Source organism: Acomys minous (genome assembly GCF_964271855.1).
Source record: "Acomys minous genome assembly, chromosome: 10".
In the NCBI taxonomy this organism is placed as follows: domain Eukaryota; kingdom Metazoa; phylum Chordata; class Mammalia; order Rodentia; family Muridae; genus Acomys; species Acomys minous.
The window spans coordinates 103,022,363-103,049,215 of NC_140491.1; the positions used below are offsets into that span (position 1 = coordinate 103,022,363).

The window sequence follows — 26,853 nt, forward strand, 5'->3', positions numbered from 1 at the left end:
TCTTCCAGAAATGGGCATAATCCTCTTTGAGAGCAAGAATGACTGATCACTCAGATAACCAGACAGGGTGAGGAGCAAGTGTGTTCACAGAAGGGGTGGAAGTTCTTCCGAGTCACCTTGCTGGTTGGCATTCGCCTACTCGATTGACTCTCAGACACCTACTGCAGTCTTCTCCAAGCCAGTAAGGAAGCCTGGCAGCGAGGCTGTAGTTGCTACTGGCAGAGTGAGGGAGGTGTTGGGGCACTCTAGGCAGGAGGCTTCTCAGAGAGGCTAGGAAAGGGGGTGAGATGAACAGGCAATACCGTAACATTTCACTCTTAAAGGATAAACTTAAGAGTACTCAGGAATAACTTAATTTGCTTTATAATAAACATTTCCGGAGGGAGCTTTGGGCTTGCCTTAGATAAAGTCACATTTGGGGACACGGCATGAATTCTTTTAGAGTAATAATAGAAACATCAATTTGCTCAAGGATGTACAATTTTATGTATATTTTTAAAGTAAAGTTAACTTTTAAAAGAGGAATCTATTTTTAAATATAGAGTGTATTCTTTTAGTGGATTGGAAACTCGTTAACTGCCCAAAGGTCTTTTCATGGTCTCTTCAATTCTCTCGACCTGAGGATTTTAAGACTTGGCTCAGCAGAAATGCAAGCTATAAAATCCACTCATTCCTGGCTAATCTATCAAGTTAAATTAGTAAAAATTAAAAAATGACAAAGGGAATGTAAAATGCTGGTGAGGATACAATCTATTAAACCTTCCTTTACTACTATCAGAGGTGTAAACTGATAGCACTTTTGACAGTATTGTTTATTAACATGTTTGCAAAAAAATTAATAAGGTTATATCCCTCAACCCTATTCCATACCTATAAATTTTTTATGTGAAATAAATTAGAAAACAGACAGTTTTCCATATAAAGTCAGCTTTTAGAACACTGTTTATGATGCTTAAAATCAGGAATCAAATTAAACCCCAATGATGAGATAGTCTGATAAATTTCAGAGAAATAATCATAAGATATGAGAGTATGCAGCTATTAAAATTTTGTTTATAGAAACAATTTCTAATGATGTTTGAAAATGGTTATAGCATAATCTTAAGTATAAAAAGCAGAGTACAAAACTGCATGTGCAGCTTTTATTAGTAAAAAAGATACCCAATGTAAAAGGAAAATGAAATACACTGAAATGTTGATCACATTTATTCCTGAGAAGTGGCCCGATGTATAGCCATTTTCTTCTTTATAGCTTTGTATGCCTTGCAAATTTCCTCTAGGGAACAAGTATTACTTTTATAAGGTGGAGGGGGCTGTATTGTCTAAAAAGGATATATCAAGTTGTATTACAAAGACACATTGTGCAAGTAATGAAGACTTGAAAAAGACAAAGAGAATTGAGCTAAGGTTTAAAAACATAAAAGCATCTTCCTCTCATTAACTGAGAAAAAATGTTTCTATTTTTGAAGCCTTGGATTATCAAGCACTTAACTCATCAGCCCCAAACCGTCTGTGTCCGTCCGTCTTCTCTGCTGAGCGCTAAGGGTGCTTTTCTCTTGGCAGTTGCTACAGCTGTTTTGCTGTTGAGCACACACTATAAAGTATTCACTGAATTGAATAGGGTAATGGCAACTCTCTTTTTAGTATGTGTGACTGTGAACCAGTAGAGTCGCACAGGTCCTATGCTTACGGTTCCTTAGGCTTTATACATAATGAAAGTCAGGCAGATAATGTATGTCTTAGTGTGTGTGTGTGTGTGTGTGTGTGTGTGTGTGTGTATGGGGTGTGTGTGTGTGCACAGATACACACATCAAATTGGGCTTTGAAAGGGCATCATCCAATTTCCATTTTATTAAATATATCTAAATAATGCATTGGTTTTAAAATAATTTGGTGGCTGGGCAGGGTGGCTCAGAGGACTCAGGGAGGCAGAGGTAGGTGGAGCTCTGTGAATTTAAGGCCAACCTTGTCAATAAATTGAGTTCAGGACAGCCATGGCTATGCAGAGGAACCCTGTCTCAAGCAAACTGACAGACAAACAAACAAACAACATAGTGTTATGCCCACTTCAGAAAGCACACAAGGAAGTTAAGAAGCTGTGCCCTCTACATGTTTTGTTTCTATAAGTGTGTGTGTGTGTGTGTGTGTGTGTGTTCCTGCATGTGAGTGTGAGTGCACTAAGGTGTGCAATGTGGAGACCAGACATAGTTATCTTCTTTGATTGCCTTCTGTTTGTTTTTGAGACAGTGTCTCTTACCTTCTTAAGGTCTCAACCTTCTGAATGCCGGGACCCTTTAATACAGTCCCTTATGCTGTGGTGACCCCCAACCATAAAATTATTTCCATTGCTATTTCATAACTGTAATTTTGCTGCTGTTATGATTTACAACACAAATAGCTGTTTTTCTGGTGGTCTCAGGAGAAACCTGTTGAGACCCACCGGATGAGAACTACTGAGCTACGTGATCTGGCTAAACTGTTGGCCAATGATCTCTACGCATCTTCCTGTCTCCACTGCCCCAGGGTGAAATTACTGGCTGTCATGTGTGGCATTTATGTGGGCTCTGGAGATCCAAACTCAGGTGCCCATCCTAGAATACCAACCATCTCTTCAACTCCTAATTTTATCTCCAACAGCAAGTATTTAAGAAACACCCTGTACTGGGAAATGTGTTGGGCTCAGAGGGTACCCACAAACAGTAACACAACATTGGTCCTTGACCACATGGAAATGAAGTCTGGTGAGAGGACCCCGAGTGTAAAGACACTATTTGGCACGTCCAGGATCATGCCAGACTTCAGACTGCGTTCCTTAGCACACTCAACATTCAAACTCTGGATCGAAACACATCCTGATAAGACGCTTGTTACAATTATGACAAAACCATGCAGTCTCTTCCGTCCTTGCAACCAAATTATTGGAGACACATTTAGAATAAAAGGCAGTGAAGTTCCAAAGGACACACTTAGGCCCGTAGGCAGCAGGTTACTATTCCGGCTTGTGTGAAAAGTGATTTCTCAGCTAAAATCTCATCTAGATTGTAGGATTTATAGGTTGGCCTACACCGAGTACTAGGGAGAAGTACTCCAGGCTTCTGGTTTTTGAAAAACTGCATGATCCATCTCTGCAGTAGTTGCACCTTTTTCCTGGTGAAGTAAAATCTGATTCTTAAATTTCCTAAGAACGGTAACTGTTCTGATTGCTCGTGTGATGTATAAACATGGCAATTCTTCTCAAACCCCACATGGCCCACAGCACCACTGGTGGTTGCCAGATCTCCTCCTGCGTACTAACTGCTGCCCTTTCCCTGCCAGAGGCATTTCCTTCACTCTAAGCTCAGGGCTCTCTTCTCAGAGCTGATCACAGGAAATAAAACAGGCAAGATCCTAGTTTAGACCCCGAAGACCTAGCTGGATGCTGTAAATCAATGAGGACAAGCCGTTGGCTTCTAAGGAAGTTCAATCTAAGAAAACGCTCTTTAAGAATTTTTTTTTCATTTCTTGGAAGAAATGCCATAGGCCAGCATCTGTGCTGTTATCCAAGATTCCTCATGTAGAGAAACACAAGAGGAATACTTCTTGAATTTGGTTTCAAGAAAAGTCTTGCCTTAGTCCATGGAGACTATTCTAATCTCCTGGCTGCTAAGGAGCCAAGGCTGTCCCCTTCACAGGGATTGTAATTTTTCTGAACCGATTCTCTTTCCCTTCTCCAGAGATGCTGGCATTTGTATGCTGAGTTCATCCTGTATCTTCTACTTCATGTTTTTGTGTGAAGAGTTACTTCCAGTCTTCCTTAGAAAAAGGCAAAGTAGAAACAAGCCACATAGGCATCAATGATGCCACAAATTCAGTTCCTCTGGATATTTCCAGGCTATGCCGTGTCAATCTCCTTTTTCGAGGTCACAATTCACACACCAATTTCCATGAATATGGCAAAACTCCCTGTTAAAAGCATAACTTGGCCCATTTAAAATGTCATGTTTGAACATTTTTCTTACAGTGTTTACACGTTCATTTGTAGTAACTGGCATATTTTAACATGCATGTGGCCTGAGAGTTTTGCCACGATCTTATACTGAATTTATGTCCACGTCTGTCAGCATCATTTAGAGAAGGCTTCAAACTGGTCCAGGTAAGGCACTTTCAACCTCCAACAATTCAACGGTGAGAGTCAAAGCCAAGCTGAGTGCTAAGAAGGTCCCCCAAGGAACTCCAGATGGAAAGGCAAGGAGTTGACAAAAACAGACCACTTTTAAAGGTGGGGACAGAACCCAGGGGAGGTCTTACCAGTCTGGGAATCAGAGACAGGAAAGCAAGCACTAAGTGAAAATCCACTAAGACTTGCTCCAGGGTTGCTCCGTACAATGGAGACTGTGGATGGAATCCTGTGGGGCATCTGTGTTTAATGCACCATTTTTATTGGGGAGTTGAGGTTAATCTCGCCTCAAGCCTCCCAGTCTGAATCTGTGTCGACCTCCTCTCCTGGCCTATGCTCCATGGATGTGTAATCATTTCAGGGAGTGAACAGCAGAAATTAAAAATCAAAGGAGGATTGTTTTTGACATTCATGGCAGTTTCCAGTCTTTTCCTTGGCTACCGGATCAGCATCTGTCAAGTGCAATAGGATGTGTCCCGAATGGTATGGCAGTAAGGGTGAGTGAGCAGCTATCTGTGGGAGGGTTAGCTCTTCAGGAACCACCCTCACAGGCCACCTAGAGTCAGAGCCACACTGTTCTGCTCTACACTTACAGCAAACAGGAAAGCTGGAGCGCACCCACTTCCTGTTTCTAGCGGTGTCACACACGGCTCAAGGCAGGGCTTGGGACGGAGGCTGGGTATTCCTATATTAAACAAAAGCTGCTAAGTGAACACATTCATGAGACATGCCCCTTGGGCTAGTATGCAGATATAAGTGAGTATATACCATTTGACTCTTTCTGCTTCTGGGTTAACTCACTCATTATGATCATTTCTAGCTCAATCAATTTGTCCACAAATTTCGGGAATTCCTTGTTTTCAAACTATGGCACCAGCCAAGGACAATACAGGCTGTAAACTTTAAACCCATACCCAGATCTAGCCAATAGATAGAACATTCTCCACAGTTGAGTGGAGAGTGGGGTATGACTTTCACACGTACTCTAGTGCCTCATATTTGACCATGTCCCCTGGAGGGAGAGACCTGGTGGCACTCAGAGCAAAGATTGCAGGCTACCAAGAAGAGACTTGATACCCTATGAGCATATACAGGGGGAAGAAGTCCCCCTCGGGCACAGTCTTAGGGGAGGGGAGTAAGGGGAAAATCGGAGGGAGGGAAGAATGGGAGGTTACAAGGGATGGGATAATCATTGAGATGTAACAAGAATAAATTAATAAAAAACAAACAAACAACAACAACAAAAAAACCCCAAAAGCTGCATGGGAAGGGTACTTGAAATTAAATATAAATGTTAGAGGGCAACTAGAGCTTTATTCTAATTTTTCAAGTGTAGTCATCCTTCCATGGTTAAGAAGTACTAGTTTTTGACCTGCAGTCCTCACCGTCTGAGTCCGCTGCCATTCGCCTTCCCATGACCAGAAGCCTCGCCATGAAGACAACTTTCAAAGCCTGTTGCTGCCACCTGAAGCCTGCCGCATGCTTGCCTTCAGCACAGCACTTAACTTCTTTTGTTTATGTTTTAAAGAATACTTCCAGCCCAGCATTTGACATCTGCTTAAGTAGTAAAACGAAATGTTTGTGGAACAAATGGAATTAATTAATTTGAGTTCTATTTACTAGTCACTGATAGAAAAAAAAAGAAAGAAAGAAAGAAAGCCAAAACTACTCACCAATAACTAATGAAAGCAAGTCTAATCCAGAAACTGATGACTTCTAATTTTTTAATTGAAAAGTAAATAAAGCAATCCAGAGTAACAGAAGCAATTAACTTTGCATATATGGGGGAAAAAAACACAACCCCTCCCAATGTAGTTAAACATATTTTCCTGTTTGATTAAATCCTGCCCAGGCTGCTTTAAATCCTAAAACAGAATTGCAATGCCAGTGTGCACCCTTTCTGCAGATCCTCCTTGCAGAACCGACCTGGCAGGGATAGGAACAATACTGTAGGATTAAGCCAAAAGCGTAGCATAGGCATTTGCCACCACTGGCAGACACCCAGCCCTCCACTCACACAGCCACTGTCCCTTTCCAGGCTGTGCCCTGGCCGCTGCCCTCATCTGCTGTGTGAATAGCATATTCTCTCCCTGAAGATTTTTATCTTCCTGCAGTTTCTGACCCTTGGCTTCCAGCAGCATTATTATGGACATGTTAAGTTACGAGGATTTTTAATTTCCATTTTTCATTTGTTCTCAGGAGACTGCAGATTATGTAGTAAAAAAAAAACCTTCCAGAGTGAGGATGTCTTTATATAAGATAGTTCCCGTGCTCACGATTATTTTTTCCAAATGATAATAGATGTGGGCACTACTGTGAGAATTTAGGTAGCAGAGAGCAACCATTCAAGTCAGAGACAGGGCAATACTTTATAAAATAATCATCATTCCCCTCTCAAGGGATGCTGCTCCAAAGTCCTTGGTCATCAGTGCAATGTGTTAAAATGCTTTTATATGGCTCCTCTCTTCTGAGTTATGTGGGGACGTATAAATAAAAACTGCTGACTTTTGAGGGATTGGGGGGAGGGTCCCGGCAATACTGTCCAGTACATCAAGGGCGTTGTCAGTTTAACAGCAGAAGTAACCTCCGTTTAAGGCAGCCTTAGACTTAATGGACCTTTCTGTAGTTTCAACGCTAATACTATAGTAAAGAGTAGGACAGAAAAACGAGGTGTGTGTCCTTCCCTCATCATTCAGTACGCAACTGAAGCCCAAGGTGCCCGAGATAAGTCTGGAGGCCTTACTCATGGTGATTTACTCAAAGCCACGAAGCCAAGCCTGAGGGGAGCTACTGAGTATCGCGTGCCTTGTCCTTAAAGTCATTTTGATAAAATGCTAGGGTAGAACCAACATGCTGTTTATAAGAAAGATACTAACACTGAAAAGGACAACGTCTCTGAGACGAAGAAGGACCTGTGGTTCCAATAAGGAGAAGAAAGCCGAGGCTGAGATGACTCTGCTCCTGAAACCCACTAACAGTGGCAAAAACCAGCAAGGGTTTAACGGGAAGGTAAGTTGGTGTGGGTTTGTCTAGCCCACGTGCAAAGAAGTGCATGCTGGCCTGTGACCGGAAGACAGGAAGTGTGGAAGGAGGCTGAGGGAGCTCCATGCCACAGGACACTGGGCACACAACACAGCAAAAAGCCCCACCAGGTGACTATCCAAGCAGGCCTACTATTAAACGAAAGCAGTTATTTTACAATCTCTCTTCAAGTAACAATAATAATATAAAAGATCACGTGTTCCTTTCTGCTAGATATGCAAAATAAGTACACTGAAGAGGAGTCCTGATTGGGGGAGGGAGGCAGGTTCCACGCAAAGGACATCCTCACAGTTTACAGGACGTGTTAAGAGGCATCATTTTAGAAAAGGAACTGTCGGTTGAGTCTTCCTCATCTCAGAATCTAAAAGCCAAAAAACGCTTTCAAACTTTTCCAATGCTCATGTGACATCACGCGTTGAAAACTGCACACCTGTGTCAAGGCACAGGTGCAGTAAAAAATGCTGTATAAAGTTACCTGTCGGCTATGCACGCACACATCTATGGTACGCAATTGAATTTTGTGTTCAGATCTGGGGCCCACTCCTTAGATAAGCTCATGATATATCTACATATTTACATACAGACGTTATGTATGAATACTTCAATATCTAAAAAAAATTCTGAAATTCAAAATCTTCATAGTCTGAAGCATTTCAGACCCAATGTGTACTCATTTGTATCTTAAACTGTGACTGACAAAAAGATAACTTGAACATTTTGAAATCAGGCTAGTAGAATCTCATGTAGGCAGTCCCCAAACTTTGCCCTTTGCACCCTGAGCCCAGCCTTCCTTTTGATCTACAGAGCACAGCTAGGAAGCATCATAGCACATCACCTGACATCCATTCCTACAAGCAGGGTCCCCAAGCATCGTCCATACCCACCCGCTCCGTTTTCAGATGGCGCCTGTCTTCTGAGTTCTGTGGGGTTGTAGACATAAAAGCAGATGGGTTTTGAGGAGCAAGGAAATGGTCCTTACTCCAGGCTCTTCATAGCAGAGCAGAGAGAATTTAGGTGACTCCTCCAGGCCATGCTGACACTCAACGCACTATGACATTATGCTCCGTTGTACTATCTGAATATCATATATATATATAAAACACACACACACACACACACATATTCCTTTCTATAGTTATTTGGTATTTCCCATGTTTGTATCTCTATATTATTAAACAGAAGTGTAATATGTTTCTCAAAGGCCAAGTTTTATGTCTCATAACACTGCCCATGTTACGAGCACCCCACCCGGAAGGAATGCACAGTGCATAGTGATGAGAGGCTACATCAGAGTCTTCTGTTTCAAGGCTAAGGAAGAGCAGACACCAGTTAATCTAAAGAGCGCTACAATTATTAATGATGAGCAATTCCTCCTGGTCATTTTAGTAATTAGGCAAAATGACTGTGCCCAGGCCCAACTATGACCTCTGATTCCCCCCAAGCAATACTCATTTACATGAAGAAAATATTGGGGAGGATAGCAAAGTGACAGACTCATCATGAAGCCTCAGCCCAGGAATCATGAAGCTCCCATCAGCAACCCACTACAGTTGGCCCCAGATAGTGACTCTGGGTACTTGCAAGGAGGGGACGCTGGTATTTCACCAGCCCTTATTCCTAGAGCAGGTAAGAGAAAGCCATCTACACAAGCAAGGTGCAAAGGAGAGATGGCTTTCGAGCATGTCTGTGCATGCACACACTTGTGGCATGGTGTGGTAAAGGACCAATCTTGAAGGTAGCTACACAATCCAGCCCTCCTGCCCTTCCTGGCCTCTTAAGGACTGCCGCGCACCTCCTCGGCTGAAGGTTAGAAGCTCACTATCCCAGAACTCCTCAGAGAGCCTCAAGATCTCTACAGAGGAAAGAGGTCTCAGCATAAGTGTCTCAAAGGACAGTTCCCGAAATACTGAAAGAGGAAGGAAGATCCAAACAGGACGCTTTATAAGTACTGACTAAAAAAAAAAAATGTTAAGTTTTTCATTTTACCGCTGCCCTGCAAAGTACAGACTGAAAAAGAGTGAATGTGGGATTATTAAGTATCTTTTAGTCCTGATGTTTATAGCTTCTCATTTTCTTTTCTTCATTTAGGGAAAGGAGAGGTGAGAGAAAGCAAAAAGGGTTCTTCTTGGCTGACTTGGATACAGCTAATAACCCTGCAAGTGCAGCAGAACACTTGGCCACCACCGGGCAGCTGTGCTAATGCAGTCAAAGGCCAGTCTGACTCCGATCTCCCGTGTGATTTACAATGTGGTAGTTTAAAGAGGTACAGCCCATGCTGTGGTAATAAACATTCATTTCAAGCCTTTTAGGGCACTAATATTTCATCTCAACACTCTCAGAGAAAGACTTTTCTCTCAGGGGAGGGAGCGTTGTAATGGCATCATAAAGAGAGCACTTCTCAGAGGCTGAGAAACCTAGCTGTGTTCTCACCAGGCCATCTCTTCCCTCTGTCCCTCCCATCTGTCCCTCTGCAAGGACCTCTAAAACTAGAACCAGCTCCCAGGGAACACAGTCTGATTGCCCCAATACCAACAAATGTTGCCACAGGGCCTGAAGAGCTGCGGGGTGCTCTGACTTACCAATGACTACCAGGGTATGAGAGACTGGTGTGTCAGGGAGACTGGTCCACTTTCTCACCCAGGGCAGGTGCCTTTGTGATGTTTTAGAAAAGAGGCATATCTTTGCAAAGAAGATTGAGGCACAGAATTTTAAAGAGGGTTCCCACAAGTATTTTGTGGGAGGTACGCTAGACAACATATCTGATATAGAAATTTCTTAATACTTACATCTAAACTCCTATTTTCCTTTTGAAACTGAAGTTACTTTCTTACTTAACTCACTGGGGACTCACTGAGTTAAGTAGATTACCAAGAGTGCTGTTTAATGTTCTTAAACAACAACAACAATAACAACAGAAGTTCAATGTTGTCCTGAGACAGTCTATTTCTACTTCCGCTAGCTGCTGGAATCTTAGGAAATAAGCTCTACTTACTCTAAGCATCCAAATACTGACACAAAGTATCTATCAAAAGAAAGATTTTCATTTTGCCAAAGTTCCTTAGCTCATCATATTTCCTACCTCCTTCTTGGTGTATATGTCATCACTTTACAGAAACCTGGACTCATAGGGTCACCTCTAGATCCTGGCTTTGTCCAGGGAATGGGTACATGAAATTTGCTGAAAAACACTGTATCAACGGCTGTACCATCCAATAACTGGCTCTTGCTTTGCTCTTCCTGCTTGCTTCCCTATGGACTCCTGGCCTTCTCCAATCACATCTCTGCTTTGTCTCCCAGCTTTACTTCCACCTGGCCACCAGCCACTGCCATGCCAAACATGACACCAATACAGAGTCTGGTGTTATCCTTCTCCCTTCTCAGCAATCCCATGAGTTCTTGAGCAAACTTATCATGTGATTAGATCCGAGCCTTTCATTACTCCATGCAACACCCCGAGTAGAATCCCACTGACTTAGTATAGTCAACCGCCAGCAACTTTTATGGTCAACTCAAAAGCAACAAGCTTTTGTCCAGACAGGTCTCTTCACTATGTTCAAATGCAACGACCAATAATATCCTGCTTGCAATGGTCACCAAGTACATTTTTAACTATGAGGCCTTTGCCCAGACATTCTTTGAAGTGTCCGTTGATGCACAAAAGAAAACAGTGGGAAACAAGTTCAACAGAAGACAGCATCTGTGTGATAGTGGGCTGAAAAAGAACCCTCCTCCACATTAAATAATTCTTCCCAGGAACAAATGGAATACATTTCTAATGTTTCAGTGGCAGGAATGAGGACCTTGAAGAAAGGAAATTTGCCTGACAACTGTTTTACCTGATCTCATCCAAAGTACTTGATTATTTTCCATTTATTAGATGATAAAATTCAAAGCACGAGGCTTTTAACGGTTTCTGCCAATATGTTTGGGAACTCTGATCCTTCTTATCCATGCTTAGTAGTTTTTAGATGAGCGTCCTCTAGGATCGGATAACACAAGCTGCAATTTTTATTCAGATATAAAACCGGAGAGTGACTCCGGTCAAACAAATTAACTCCTAAGCTTTGGTGTTTTGAGGTTTTCGTTAATTTGTTTTTCTAATTGCAAGCAAGAATAATTTTAGTATTTATTCTACACCATTAGAAATACAGAATAGAAAGTAGGCGTTTGGAACACTGTCTTGTATGTAGTTAGGTAGCAGGCAATCCTACGTACAATAGCGATCCATTTCATCCAATTGCTTGACTGTACCCTATTTCCCATCCTCTGTCTAAGTTCGTAATCTTCCTTGAGAAATAATCTGCTATGTAGAGGGAGGTAGTGCTTTGTAGCAATGAAAGTTTTAATATGCCCTATAGACACACTAGCCAGTAACTGGATGTTACATCTTAAAGGAAAGAAATACACGGATTTGAACTTCTGCCTTGGAGATGCTGCAGGAAAACAGGCTTCTATGAAGGACAATAGGTCATCTTACCCTTAAAGAAGATGAGATAGATGATAGCAGCTTCCCAGCAATGTTATTTCTAGTACATTATAAAGACATACAACGTTAAGAATCATACACATGTCTATTTTCTTTGTACAATGTGACATGCGATAAAAGCTGGGTACTCCTCATGTTTTTTATAATAATAACCCAAAGTCAGGGAATTTCATTGCCTATCTTCAGGTGAGTTTTAATGTTGGAGATGTTGGATATCAGTGTTAGAAACAGCAAGAGATGAGGCATATCAAGAAAATATATAACAAACCAGAAAAAAATTTATACCTCCTTAACTGATGAGAAACACTTAAACTATTTCTCTATCATCAGAGTAGCAGATACCTAAATATGTCCATGGCTGAAGGTTAAAAAAAGAAAGAAAGAAAGAAAGAAAGAAAGAAAGAAAGAAAAGAAAAGCATGCATGTTACCAATGTAGCAGACGAGGTTAGAGCATTTTACATGGAAGTTACTCTAGAAAGCTCATTTGAATCAGATTTCCTCACTGCGGTCAGATGGGGATGTAAAAACAGTGTACATCATTCAGAGGCATTCAGCTGCTGGTGTGGGACTGCAGAACACAAGAACCATCTAGAAGTTGGGGGACGATAAGGAAAGAAAATACTCCGACTGACCTCCCTGTGCACAGTGAACTTCTAACCTGCACATCTGCATGATAAGCAATCTGTGCTGCTTTAGGCTTGCGCTAGGCTTGCAGTAATTTATTAAGGCAGTGAGAGCAGATGACTACCAACGCCACCCAAATAAGGTCCCTGGTCAGTAGACATTTCCCACAACACAACCTGTTAACTGTATGAAGAAGGACAGTGTTTTCAAGTGTGTCGGGGGTTGCAAAATAAAGTGGAAATTATACTCCAAGAAGTCTGCTTCCACTGGGAAAGAAAAGTTAATACACAGAAAACATCCCAAACGAAATACACTTGTTACAATTCTGGGACCCAATATTTGAAGAAGAAATCTTACTTCTCATTATCTCCAGGGATACAGTAACTGAGAGCAGAAGGAGCTTCGCAAACACTCTCTAGAATTATTCAGCTCTGATCGAGAGGACAAGTCCTAAGAGTCAACCGCCCCTGGTTAAACTGAGAGCGGGATTTTTAGGCTGCTAAAGAGCAGGAGGTTACCTTAGCAGCAGCTAGACAGGTGGAATATAAAGCAGAACAAGGGAGAGAGACTCTGCAAGAGCAGCAAAAAGGGAAAAAAATAAAGTATGGAGGCATTTGTTAAAACTTCAGGCTGCTGTCAGTCAAAGTATCAGGTGATTGACACTGACTTAAATGTCACTAAAACTTCTGAAGCTGTCTCCTACTTTTAAGGCATGGCTTTGCATGCAAGAACATCATAAGGCTCATAAGAAAGAAGCAACGGCTCACTGAAGATATGTGACTCTCAGGATGTGACCCACTAGTCCAGTATGTGCCAATCATGTGGTGATGGAACTGAGCACAGCAAGGCGGAGCAGCCTCTGCTCCACTCTTAAATTATTAAATGATTATTATTATTAAATATAAGGGCTTCAACTGGTCATGGAACATGGCATAGTGCAGCCCCGTTTCTGAGGTCAGAAGAAAGGCTCCTTGAAAAGACCTAGGAATCTATAAAGGTGCAGGAAGGATTCCACTTTTTAGCGACTTAACGGTCACATTAGATAGACAGAGCTTTCATACTCAGGGAGTCAGAGGCAGACAGATCTCTGCGAGTTCAAGGCCAGCCTGGTCTACAAAGCAAGTCTAGGACAGCCACGCCTACACAGAGAAACCCTGTCTCGAAAAACAAACAAATAAGCAAAAGTACATGGCTTCAGTGTTCTTCAAATGGGAAGGGAGAGGATGAGGGAGATGGTTTTACTGTCTTAGTGAAGATTTCTATTGCTGTGAAGAGACACCGTGACCATGGCAACTCTTATAATGGAAAATACTTAATTGGGGCTGGCTTACAGTTTCAGAGGTTTAGACCACCAGCATATTGATGTGAAGCATGGCGGTGCACAAGCAGACATAGTCCTGAAGGAGCCAAGGGTTCAACATCCAGATTTGCAGGCAGCAGGACAAAAGAGATAGCCACCGGGTTTGGCTTGAGCTTTGGAACCTCAAGGCCCAGTCTTTAGAGATACACTTCCTCCAGTGTGGCCACATCTACTCCAACGAGACCATATGTTCTAATCCTTTCCAATAGCGCCACTCCCTAGGAGCCTATGGGGACCATTTTCACTCAAGTCACCACACCGGGGAAGAACATGCTGTCACTGAAAAGTCTGGGAAGAGAATCCTAATAATGTTGGCACTTTCAAGAGTAAACACTGAGACCCTGATGAGCCTAGAGGAACCATCCAAGCTGAGACTCCATATTAGACCCAGAATGCCCAGGCATGCACACATTCAGTGTGGCTTCTCTGATTATCCTCCCCCCCCCCCCCGACAGAAACTGCCCTCACAGTCTGCGGCACAGAACCCATGTTTGTTTTAAATGCAGATATTTAAAGGAACAAAAGATAGAGACTATGCCCACATACCAAGTTGGGAATTTTTACGGTTAAAATCTAGCGAGTAACTGTGTTTTGTTTTATATATATATCCCATATAAACAATCCTGTGAGTCGTCATGATATAAAAAGTTGATAAAATGTGTCTTTTCATAAGACTCAAAGTCATCCTATGTGTGAAATTTGTTACTAAGAGTCTGTCTCATGCTGGGCACTATATGAAGTTCTAAGAACTCAAAGTCAGTTTCCCACTTCTTCCAAATATCAAGTCCTGTGTGTCAACTGCCATACCCCAGGGGGCTCCAAGCAAATAGCCAAGGAAATCACCCCCAAAGCACAACTTCAAGATAAACTCCAATCTCTGTGTTCAGCTTGTGGTGAGCAAGTCATGAGTAATCCATTTCTGTAGTTTATCAGTGTAGGCTCTTTATTTAGTTAGACCCTGAGGCAGGACTCAGCCATAAAAGGATGTTATAGAGATGCTGGCATCCTCACATAACCCATCAGGCACAGCAGCTCTTCAAGAACCCCATGTCTCTCCCTGAGATGAAACCCAGGGCCTCAGAGACAGCAGGCAAATGCATTACCATTCCATCACATCTATTTTTTAATAATAAAAGTCTTGACATATTCAATTAAAACAAATAAATCATTAAAACGAATGCACAGATACAAATTCATCAATATAAAATGAATCCAAAACATATTACAAAACAGACTATTCAACATACATAACACAACATTTTGTAACAAAATAAAACGCTTGTGTAATATTATTTTTAAAATGTAGACCCTGTATAAGCATGTATTTAAAAGAATATTTATTTTTATCACTAGATAATAATAGCTTGAGTGAAGTATTTATGCATTCTAAGAAAGTGTTCCACACCTGAGTTACACTACTAGCCGTTTGTTTGTTTTGTCATTTACTTTAACTGTCTAACTTTCTAAGTTATCTAACTTTTATATACATGGCTTGAAAATAAACAAACAATTACAGCGCCTAAAAACTACATTGTTTTATTGCCAAAATATTTGGACTCAACGTCTTCTGCCTCAGTAGATAGATAGATAGATAGATAGACAGATAGATAGATAGATAAACAGACAGATAGATATTTTTAAATTAGCATTCTAGTTAGTCAGATTTAATCTTCTGTTTTGCTCCCCTTATCTTACGAAGTATTTATGAACATAAGCCACCCTTCATTTGTCATGTTTACTAGCAAGTGAAATTTCTATCTACAAAACATGACACCCTGTACTGCACAGCATCAGATACATTTGCATATCTCTACGTATCATATCAGCAAGACACTGTATTAGGATAAGACCCAGATGCCTGCCAGTCTAAGCAAAGCAGCTTCAGGACCACAGGGAATCCGTCTAAGAGCGCAGGTCTTTCTTTCGTTCTTTTTCATCTTGGTAGCAAGTATACATCGCCATGAAAAATAAAACCAGGCAGGTAAACACCACAAAACACTTGTTGACATTTCAGTCATCACCTTTAACATCTCCCAAGAAGAATCTTTTCAGGTATTTCTGTCACAACATAAATGATGAGTTTATCAGGAAACATTGTTAAAAGAATATTCACAGAGAGTGTTAATGAGAAGAGTGAAGGTTTAGCAATCCTGAAGCATATTCATTTCTAAATGCGTTCAAGACAAAACTGAATAAAGAAAGGTTGCACGGTCAAGTGGAGAAGAACAGAGGCTGGTGTGCTCAGGAGAGTGGGGATCATGACCATTTCTGCTTAAAGGTTTTTCAGCGCAGGACAAATGACTACATGACTTTGAACCTTGCACTTTCACCTGTGAAATGTTGGTACCGGTAGTGATAATTTAATAGTATGCAATGATTAAGCAAGACAAAATATATAGCATGCCTATCATAGTGTCTGATAGTAGGCACTTGGCCATTTTGAAGGACACTGCTAACAATAAACAAACATATAATATTTTCTCCAATTCTCAAAGAAAATACCTAACAAGAATATCCAAAGAGTTAAGTTAAATGGCAAATATGTTTCAGATTAGAGAACTACATTTCTAATAATTTGTCACCTCCAAAATAATACATTATCACTTTAGTGAAAAGCAAAAGTAGTCTTGTCAGAAATAATGTGAGACTGACAGTCCCTTACAGAGGCTAGCAGGCTGACACTGGCCCGCGATGCCTCCTACCTATTACTCAGCTCAAAATGGAACTACTAAAAAGCACAAACACTGGTTACTATGGGAACAAACCAACCAAAGATAACATCCAGATAAAAAGCCTCTCTCAGCTAGTACTCATGGCTCTCTTTTGTATCTGTCTTCTATAGGGTTTATCACTTTCTACATTGCATTAGCATCATCTGTGCAGAATCTGATCTCTCTGCCTCTAAGGAGGCCTCTCAGAGGGGAGGAACCTTGTCATATTCATCTTTGTCTCTTCGACAAAGTCCTGCATAGAGAAAACAGCCAATAAGTGGTTTGCTGAAGAGAGAAGCTGAGGACGAGCAGTCAGAAGCTTTGCATAACAGAGCTCAATGCCCACAGCATTTAACCTCTGCGGGGTGGAGGGGAATTAATCAAGGCCCCAGCCACTTGACTAGAGAATTATGCAATTAACCCTATTTCCCCAGCTGGAAAGCTAATTAGTCCTGAACAATAGCAAGATGAGAATAGCGTTCTGGTGTACTCACGCTAACACAGTGACCAACACTTCCTAACAGATTCGCGTTCTTTATGAAATCATACTTTTCTGACTATATGCCCTAGGGTTTGCCTTTTAGCGGGAAGATTAAAACAGTAAATCAATAAAGGTAATGATTTGTTATCCTTTAGGATTTCTGTTAAGTTAGTCTTCTAGCCCAGAGACAGCCTTGCCTCACGAGCAGGGAGCAAGTGTATTCACCTGGGGCCTGGAACAGCCCGTTGATCTTACTCTTCGGCTCTCCCACACAACTACGTTCCTCTTTTCTTTTCTCCCTATACTTACAAATGACAACACTCAGCATTTTACAAAGAAAGTAGAAACAATGGAAGATTTCGACCACTGCCTTTACCCTCACCAAACATACCAGTCTCCAGGCATCTCTAACCCACATTCTTGCCCACTAGTGCCTATAACGGCCACACCACCCAAACATGCTTCTCAATGTTCCTGTCTAAGGCCAGCCCGCTCACCCACCGACATCACTCTGCAGTGTTTCTGCCCTCAATCAAACTGGCCTTCTTTATGGAATTATTTCCATTAACTTAAAACAGACACACAGCAACAATATCTCCTCCCATTACTTCGACCACTTCATCCTCATCTCCTTACTCTATGCCTTAAAAGAGTTTCTACAAAGAACTTTCTGGACAAACAAAGTTTGTCTTTTCCTCTCGTCTCACAACCCCCCTTGCCATTGTGTCTTAATTTCAGTTTGACCGTGCATTTGCCCCATCACTCCCCTAATGTCGTGTTGGCCAACATTAAGACTTGTTTTCACTGGACTTCATATTCCAACAGTAACTGATAAATATTCAGTCCCTGTTTTTGGAAACACACTTTCCATTTTAATTAGAGGACCAACCCTCTCTCCTCTCCTTTCTAATCTTTGCCCTTGTTTTTAAATAATATTTTTATTAATTCTTTGAGAGTGCCATAGATATTTTGATCATGTTTACAACTCATCTCTGATCTACCAGTATGTACCCACACACTCAACTTCAAGTCTTTTTTAAGCCTATGGAGTCTCAACCCTCATCAGAAGAGGTTCTTTGTGCAATTAACCCAGAGACTCAGACACAGTCCTTGTGCAGAGAATAAGAGAGTGTACAGTGCACAGTCTATCTATATCACTCCCCTGACCCAAGGCACAAGAACTGTCTCAGAAGAGAGGGTTACAACAATGAAGCTTTCCTGGACACAACATAGCAACTACACAAAAGAACAAGAGCAATTGTGAGATTATGTACAAGATCCACACGTGTTCCAGACAGACAAAAATCCCAGTAGAAGTGGAAAGGTGAGACAGAGTCCCACCTTGTCCTGACAGGGTTGTTGTTTTTGTTTGCTTGCTTGTTTTTGTCAACTTGACAATCAAGCTAGAGTTATTGAGAAAAGAAGAACCTCAATTAAGAAAAAGCCCCCAAAACTGGGCATGGTGGCACATGCCTTTAATCCTGGAAACTGAGGAGAGGAGCTCTGTGAGCTTGTGGTCAGTCTTGTCTACACTGTGAGTTCCAGAACAGTCAGAGCTACATAGTTAGATGCTGTCTCAAACAAACCAACAAGGGAGAGTTGCAAGGAGGGAGGAAGGGAACAAAGGGGGGGGGAAGAGAGGGGGGGAAGAGAGAGAGAGAGAGAGAGAGAGAGAGAGAGAGAGAGAGAGAGAGAGAGAGAGAGAGAGAGAACAAATATATGCCTCTTTCAGATGGCCATAGGCAAGTCTGTGGAGGTATTTTCTTGATTAATGATTGAAGGAGGGCTCATCCCACTGTGAGTGGTGCCATCCCTTTGCAAGTGGCCATTTTCATTAGGAAACCAGGATGAGTAAGCCATGATGAACAAATCACTTAGTAGCATTCCTCTGTGACTTCTGCTTCAGTCCCTGCCTCCATGTTCCTGCCTTGGTTTCTCTCAGGGGACCCTTGGATAAGCAAGCTGAAGAAGCCCTTCTCTCTAGAAGTTGCTATTGCTGATAGGGCTTTATCATAGCAATAGAAACCCTAACCCTAACCCCCTTCCCTCCCAATCTTTGGATTCTTACCTTGGGATCAATTGATCCCAGTCCTTTGCTCTTGTCTGCCTTCTACTGTTCCCCAGATGCTGGCCACACTAAACAGCTTTAAATGCCAAGGCATCAAAAGTTTTATATTCAGTTCTTAAGCCGACGCCCTGAAAGCATATAGCCTACCTCCATCTCAGGCTTTAAAGCCATCTTATAGTGAAGACGAACTAGGTTCATTCCTGTTTCTGATTAAGCCACTGTTTCTCAAAGACTGGGCTATACCCCACCTGTAACCTCAACTAAAAATGGTTCTGAACTGCTTGTTCCGGGAAACAGCAATCATGTCTTTGTTTCAAAAAGTTGGAAATGACCACCTTGCAACCCTGCCTTTGTTCCAAAGAGTTGTTGTAACTACCTTGGTATGACCACCTTGCAACCATGTCTTTGTTTTAGGAGGTTGTTATGACTAACTTATTATGGTTACGTTCTGATCCCACCACTCAGCCTGTTTTGCCTGTCAAACTCCCCATCGGGAAACTCTCTACCCCTGTGCTATATATAATCCTTGGCTTCCTCGTGTCCAAGGCTGATCTGTTTAACCTAGCCTCTCACAAATAAAAAAGCTTGCTTTAATTAATTTGGCCAGGATGACTTGGGCTGATGGTCCTCCTCCTTGCATCTTTGGGATTAACGGCATCTAAATACCTACTTGTCATATGTACACTGATATCTAATAAACTGCACAGGCCTAGCCTGCCCCAAACAAAACTCCTGGTTCTATCCCAATATGAAACCCCAACTATTTTGCCCATCTCAGGAAATAACAATTATGATTCCGATACTAATATTTTCAGTAAAACCCTAGAGTCATGTTTAAGTATTTTCTCCAAAAATGACCTTACTGCCTCCACTAGTTGGCACCCTGGCCCAAATGAGAAAACTCCTAGGCCAGTGACACAGAACAGCTCTTCAATAAGAGCAAAGAAGAAAACTTGCCCAGATTAAACAAATACATCCATGTCTTGGAGTTTCTATTGCTGTGAGGAGACACCATGACCACAGCAACTCTCATAAAGCAAAGCAGTTAAATGGGGGCTGGCTTACCTCTCAAAGATTTAGTCCATTATCATCATGATGGAAAGCACTGCAGCACAGAGGCACACATGGTGCTCGAGAAGTAGCAAAGAGTTCTATATCCGTATCTGCTGGCAGCAGGGAGAGAGAGCCTCACTGGGCCTAGCCTGAGCTTCTGAAACCTCCAACACACCTGCTCCAACAAGGCCACACCTCCTAACAATGCTGCTTCCTGCGAGCCTATGGGTGCCATTTTCATTCAAACCACCACAGTACGTATTCAGACAGAAGTACACACAACACCAAATGGACAGGTCCAAAAATTAACTCTGCACAGCGTTATTACTGTAAAACCATTAAATATACTCTCCACAAGGTGGTCTGCAGTGATCACTTTAAAGTGTCATTCAGATCACACCACTCTTCTGTTTGCTGGGTTTCTGACCCTCTCTAATAGTGAAGGCAAAATTCTTTTTCTAGAAGCTACACAGGCTGCTTGAGTGGGCTTCCACACTACTGACCTCTTACCCTGCCCACACTGCTTCAAATCATTTTTGTAACTGTAACTCGCCAGTGCTTTCTGAACAGAGCCCTTGCCAATACCACTCACTCTGCCTTAAGGCTTGATTCATAACTTCTCCTAGCCTGTCTACATTCTAATACGGCCTTATCTAGAGCAATCTTCCAGGGATTGCAGAGCTCTAGAATGCTCCTAGCAATTCTATTTTCTTGTCTAAATGGTCTTTGGTATAAAGATGACATAATAAATATGTTGAGATAGTCTTAAGAGCTTCAGTCTATGTACAAGAGTAAAGAATTGAGTTTAGCCAATAATTCAAGTGAACTTAGCAGAAAACCTTGAACTCCAGCTGGCAGAGTACCTTAAGTTCAGTCTTATAAGACAATGGCCAACCCAGCGAAGCTGGCTTTGCACTTCTGAGTGATAGACATGATACAACAGTAAGTGGGTATTGCTTCACATCGCTGTCTGGGGTAATGTTTTATACAGCACTATAAATCTAATTTACCTATCTTAGAGTTACTATTGCTGTGATGAAACACCTTGACCAAAGCAAGTTGTGGAGGAAAGGGCTTATTTAGCTTATGTTTCCAAGTCGCTGTTCATCATCAAAGGACATCAGGACAGGAACTCAAGAAGGTCAGGAACCTGGAGGCAGGAGGTGATGCAGAGGCCATGGAGGAGTGCTGCTTACTGGCTTGTTCCCCATGGCTTGCTTAGCCTGCTTTCTTATAGAACCTAGGACCACCAGCCCAAGGATGGTACCACCCATAATGGGCTGGTACCACCTCAATAACTAGTTATTTTTGACTGTGGGCCTAGCCTTTAACAGATGAGCCATTGATCTAGCCTAGACCTCCCCAATCACTAATTATGAAAATGCCCCACAGGCTCGCCTACAGTCTGATGTTAGGGAGGCATTTCCTTAATTGAGATTGCCTCCTCTCAGGTGACATTAGCTAGTGTCAAGTTGGCATAAAAGTAGCTGGTATAACACCTTTAATAATACATACCAACATTTCCTTCCTTTCTTTTTATTTGATGTAGGTTTTTCTTTCAGAGAACTGAGTATACAGTGGATGGCAGTTTGAATATTTAAATCTCTACTATGGTTCCAAAGACAAAAACATGAAATGATCGACTTCATTTTTTGGCAATTGCTGGAGTCACTAGTTGTGTATATTCCTCAAAGCTACTGTGTTATAATAGTTTCGCTCCCTAGCTATAGAATCCACTCTATCTTAAATGTCACAGAGGACTCCTGTGGAGACCCCGGGAAGGTATGTGTAAGAAGGAAGGGATAGCCACAGCAATGGCAACCTCTTCCTGTGGAGTATGCTAACTCCATGAGTTGGGGGCCAACCTTGACCTTGACGGTAAACCCACTTCTCCTAGCCACAGCTGTGAATGTGTCCATTAACTACACATGCTTTATGTGTATAACTGTCAGGAGAACTCACGACACCCCTTTATCCCCTCAGACATGTGATGGCGCTCTTAGTGACCTGGTAGAGGAGACGGTCCGTAATCAACTTTAGCCACTTGTCCTTACGACCTTAACAAAGGACATTTGCAAAGATAGACCTTTAGGTTTAAAAATGTCTTCAAATAGAAACAGCTTTCATTCACTGGGCTAGGGACGGCCAGGCGCCATATTTGTATCCATTTCCTAGAAGAATGAAAGTGCTTTCAAAAATCTGTCATTTCTCAACAGTGGCTGATCAAACCTGCCACTGAAAAATGTTCTGAACAGGCAACTTGTAGTACAAGCACGGTTTGTTTCTGCCAGAAACTGACTGCTGGAGTGTGAAAGAAACTCATTAAAAATCTCTTACTGTGATCTTATATTGTTAAAAAGAAGAAAAAAAAAAGTAAAGAAAAGGCAAGGGGAGAGAAAAAAATGTAATGAAGAGTACATAGAGCCTATAGCCGCTCTCAAATGCTGTTCCTCTTATAAATCATTTTCCAAGCATTGAAAGGAGTGTAATTAGTTCTAGGAATATGGCAAACACTGTTGTTAGGGAAAAAAAAATCAAGTAAGTTAACAATTTCATCTTATACTAATATTATGAAAAGTTAAAGGAGTAGGTCGGAATACTGAGGAGAAAAAAAGGTGCAAAATAGGCAACAATGTTATTTACCTTAATCTTAAAACAAGGTTGACTGCACAAGGACCTTCTCTGTAATCTTCATTAGCATTGGGTTGGCCCTTTGGGGGGGAAAAACAACAACAGACAACATTGTCAGCTTTACTGGGAAAAGAATGAATAAAATCACAGTATCTTGTGATTCTCACAGCCACTTCTGGAAATTTCAAAATTAGTCCTTTTCCTGGCAGGTCCTCTTTGGTTTCCCAACACCATTTTTAGAGGGTGAGAAAGGTGCTTAATTGACATCAGGACTACAGGTCTGAATGCATCACACAGCCAGCCTCAGTCACAGGATGGATTCTGTGCATGAACGTTACTGCTACAGCTAGTCCAAATTAAGGCCATCCATCTTAAGCGGCACCCTGTTGGTCCAGAGCGAAAAGGCCAACATCCCCTGGACCTCCGAGATGCACAACGGTGAGGAGGAACCTTGCCGGGGACCATTCTGACACCTATAATACCAGCATTTTGGCCGTGGAGGCAGGAGAACTGCAAATTTAAGTACAGCTTAGGCTACATACCAAGAACCTGCTTCAGAAAAGCACAGACCTAGGGATGTAGCTTCAGTGGTAGAACACTTTCCTACCATGCATAAGGTGTCAGGTTCTAACCCCAGACTCATGGGGCAGGGGGGAGGGGGAAGGGGGAGGGGGAGGGGGAGGGGTGGTGGTGGCTTGACTTTAAACGTAAGCATCAGAGGTGAGCACAGGTTCATCCTCCCTACACCTGTCACCTATCACCTTGACACAGACCATCCATCATGGATGCCTCTATGACACAGACTGCTCCTGTGAATACCTGGGCTTGCTCAGACCTCCTTGTTGAAATAGAGAAATAAAAGGTTTCAGGTGCAGCTCGGCTCTGGCTGGTAACCTGCTGGGCAACGAGGGACAAGTAATTCTCAAGAGCCCGTTGCTCCTTTAACAAAATTGATAAGCCACCTGTCTCAAAAGGTTGCTGGGAAAATAAGAGATGTAACAGTGAGCCATAAATTATAAAATGTTAATCAATATTGCCCCTCCTTCCGGTTTACTTCCTTTGCTTTCGGGCCCAAGCTTCCTCCTGATTGGTCTTTATGGGGAGGCTAACCCCCATGGTTCACCTCAGGGTCTTTGAATGATAAGAGTATAAAGGATCGAAACCGAATCCTGCTTCTGCCTCTGGGCAGCTACATAGCCTTGCACAAACCAGTTAACCTCTGTGTGTCTTCCTGCAGCTACAAAAAGACAAGGAACAGTTATCAGATCTCAGAGAGGCTACCTGCAGCCATGAAGCCCCGCTGTCTAAACGCCTCTTCAACCCACAGCTGTTCCATAAGATAGAAGAGCAGGTAAAACAGACATATAATATCATTATACAACAAAACACCTGGGCCTACCCTGAGGCTCGGCGTCCATATCCTTGCCTCGGTTGCTTTAACCCAAGGCAATCACAACACAGGCCTACTGTAATGCACCTGTTCTAAGTATGTTGGGCATACTTGCACAGTCACTGAACTAGTATTTTAATAACACAAATTGGAGAGATGAATTGCCTATAAAATTCAACGATAAAAGAATCATCAAGAGAGGGTATAGAAAGCCAATCTGAAGCAAAGGAGGAAAGTATCAATTAACCACAGTATTGGTGGCTAGAGCGAAGCAGACTTAAGAATCACTACACCAGCTGGGCGGTGGTGGCGCATGCCTTTAATCCCAGCACTTGGGAGGCAGAGGCAGGCGGATCGCTGTGAGTTCGAGGCCAGCCTGGTCTACAGTGAGTCTAGGACAGCCAGGGCTACACAGAGAGACCTTGTCTCAAAAAACCAAAAAAAAAAAAAAAACCAAAAAAACAAAACAAACAAACAAAAAAACAAACAAAAACAAAAACAAAAAAACACCAAAACACTACACCTCTTTGCTTCCCTCCCACATTACCAGTGATTTCAGAGGTGCCTTGGGTAATCTATTTCTTCTCCAAAGCCTGCTACTTAGGGCTGAGCATCTTGTAAAGGGTGTTTGATAGCAGTGGTGTTCTCTTTCTTTATATCGACTTAAAAGAGATGGTTTCTGTTGTTGTTGTTTTTCGGAACCTTGGTTTGGGAGCACTACCGTGAAGTTGTCTGTCTGTCTACAACTCTGGGGTCTCTCTGTGAAGTTGTCTACGAAGCACCTCAGATAGAAATGACCGTCAGAGGAACCCACCTGAGAGTCGTGCACAGAGAGGGACTGTATTTGCTCGGGGATGCCACCAGCGTTCATGGAGATCTGTCAAGAAAACCAACATTAGGACATGCAAGGAGGCCAAGGGGAGATGTTAGTCATTGCAACATTGTAATATCCTGATCATCAGAGGTGATACTTTTAGAAGAACTTAAGTAGCCACATCTGGCCAGGTATGTCCCAAGTGTTGATGGCCACCCTTTGACTTCCGGACCCACTTGTTCTGTCACTCAGAATCTCACGGAGAAGGGGCAGAATCTATGTCTGTAACAGTTTCTGGGATGTCTCCCATGGTTTATGAGAAACATCACGCTTTAAAATAACAACTTATCTTGTAAGTATCCTGTCAACTAACGTTAAGGGGACCCTAAGGAAAAAATATGAAGAATCAGCAAAAATCTGCCTTGTACATCAGCACTTTGAATAATTTTTCACTGTCATTTGATAAAGTGAATGTAGTAAAAACAAACAAACAAACAAACAAACAACACAACAAAATCATTTCCCTAAAAGAAATGCAAGAATGAAACTTTTCATTTGAGACTTCTATTCTGGCCCTAAGGTGTCCCTGCCTCAAGCTCTAATTTTGTGGGCTCTACCCTGGAACCTAAACTTGAGAGACAGCCAGCAACAACAACAACAACAACAACAACAAAACCCGCCACACTCGAGAGAAACAGCAATGAAAAGTACAAGATCTTATTTGTAATTTATTACCAATACTAAGATCATCAGAAATCTTCACAGCAAGCACGTTCTGAAGTCTAAGAGAATAAACTTGTTGCTCCCTATGCTCATTCAAAAATAATTCCATTCGGACTGAAGTGATGGGGAGAGGCACATTAATACCTCTGGCTGGTTTACTTTGAAGTACATGTAAAGTTAAGGTGGACAACTGGATAAACACAACGCACATGTGGAAAAGCAACTTGACAGCAGCTGAAACATGGTGGTAGGTATGTCCCTATAAAGTGTTTTAATCTTGCTGTATGTTTGAAACGGTTTATAACATGTCAGTGAAAAATGACTCTTCGAAACACACCTACTCTCTGGCCACTTACCAGCCGAGGACAAGGCCTCTATCAAATACCCCTTGGAGGAAGGGTGCAGGCTGACCCACAACTGGCCCCAGCCTTCCCTAATCCCTTGCTCCTGGACCGTCATCAGGTTGCAGAGCCAGTTAGGTGACTGGGTCCAAGGGCTACATGCCTTGCCACTTCCCATGAAGGTATAACTGCTTATCATGAAGGAGGGCACCCCCAGAAGTGCAAGATTCCTCCAAAAATACAGGGGTGCTCAAGGTAAGAAGGTGGTCGCCCATACAAAATACATTCACAAAATACAAAGTGCAGGCCCTACTCACCGCTGTGGGCTAACCCTATGTAAGCAGGCCACAGCCACACACTCCGTTAAACCGAAACCCTACAATAAAGCTGATGCCATTAGTAGCGGTCACCCTTCAACAGCATACAAAGCTTACCAGACTGCTTTCTTTCTAAACAATTTGCTACAAGAAGGTTACTTGAGTAGATATGCTTCTGACAGGAAGGAAGAAGGAAAACAAGAAATGAACGGTGGATACCTCTGAAAACAGAGGCTCACAGGCACCTCCGCCTGGTGAAAGAGAGGTGAACACTTCAGAGCTGAAGGAAAAGGCGTTGTCTGCTCCCCAACTTCTCTTGGAGCTGGACCCTGGCTGCTGCTTCTACTTTTATTAACATTATAGCAAAATGGACAGTGCTGTGCTTGACTGCACCCCGCTAGAGCAGAACACCGACATCAGTGCACAAAGGAGTGAAATCCGGGGACATTGTGAAGCTTAACTGATGACAAGGTAGCCGACCAGTTTTGAGCTCTGATAAATACACCAAGATTATGTGAAACATTAACACTGAGAGAAACTACAAATGGAAAATCATTCTGAAACAGAAAGCTAATCTTTGGAAACTAGATTTCTGAGCACAAATCTACCTTTGGTCACAAGGAAATCTGAAGGGCAGTCACATGCAATAAATGTC

General features: G+C 42.2%; 1 protein-coding gene across 1 annotated transcript in view; it reads right to left on the bottom strand.

Annotated features, from left to right (window-relative positions):
* Window positions 1-26,853, bottom strand: part of STK39 (serine/threonine kinase 39) — a 269,519-nt gene that overhangs the window by 75,389 nt on the left and 167,277 nt on the right. The window contains exons 13-14 of the mRNA XM_084798901.1: window positions 24,818-24,880; window positions 22,626-22,693 (exon numbers count right to left, since the gene is read on the bottom strand). Coding sequence (XP_084655027.1) covers window positions 22,626-22,693; window positions 24,818-24,880 — 131 coding nt within the window. The remainder of the gene's footprint in view (window positions 1-22,625; window positions 22,694-24,817; window positions 24,881-26,853) is intronic.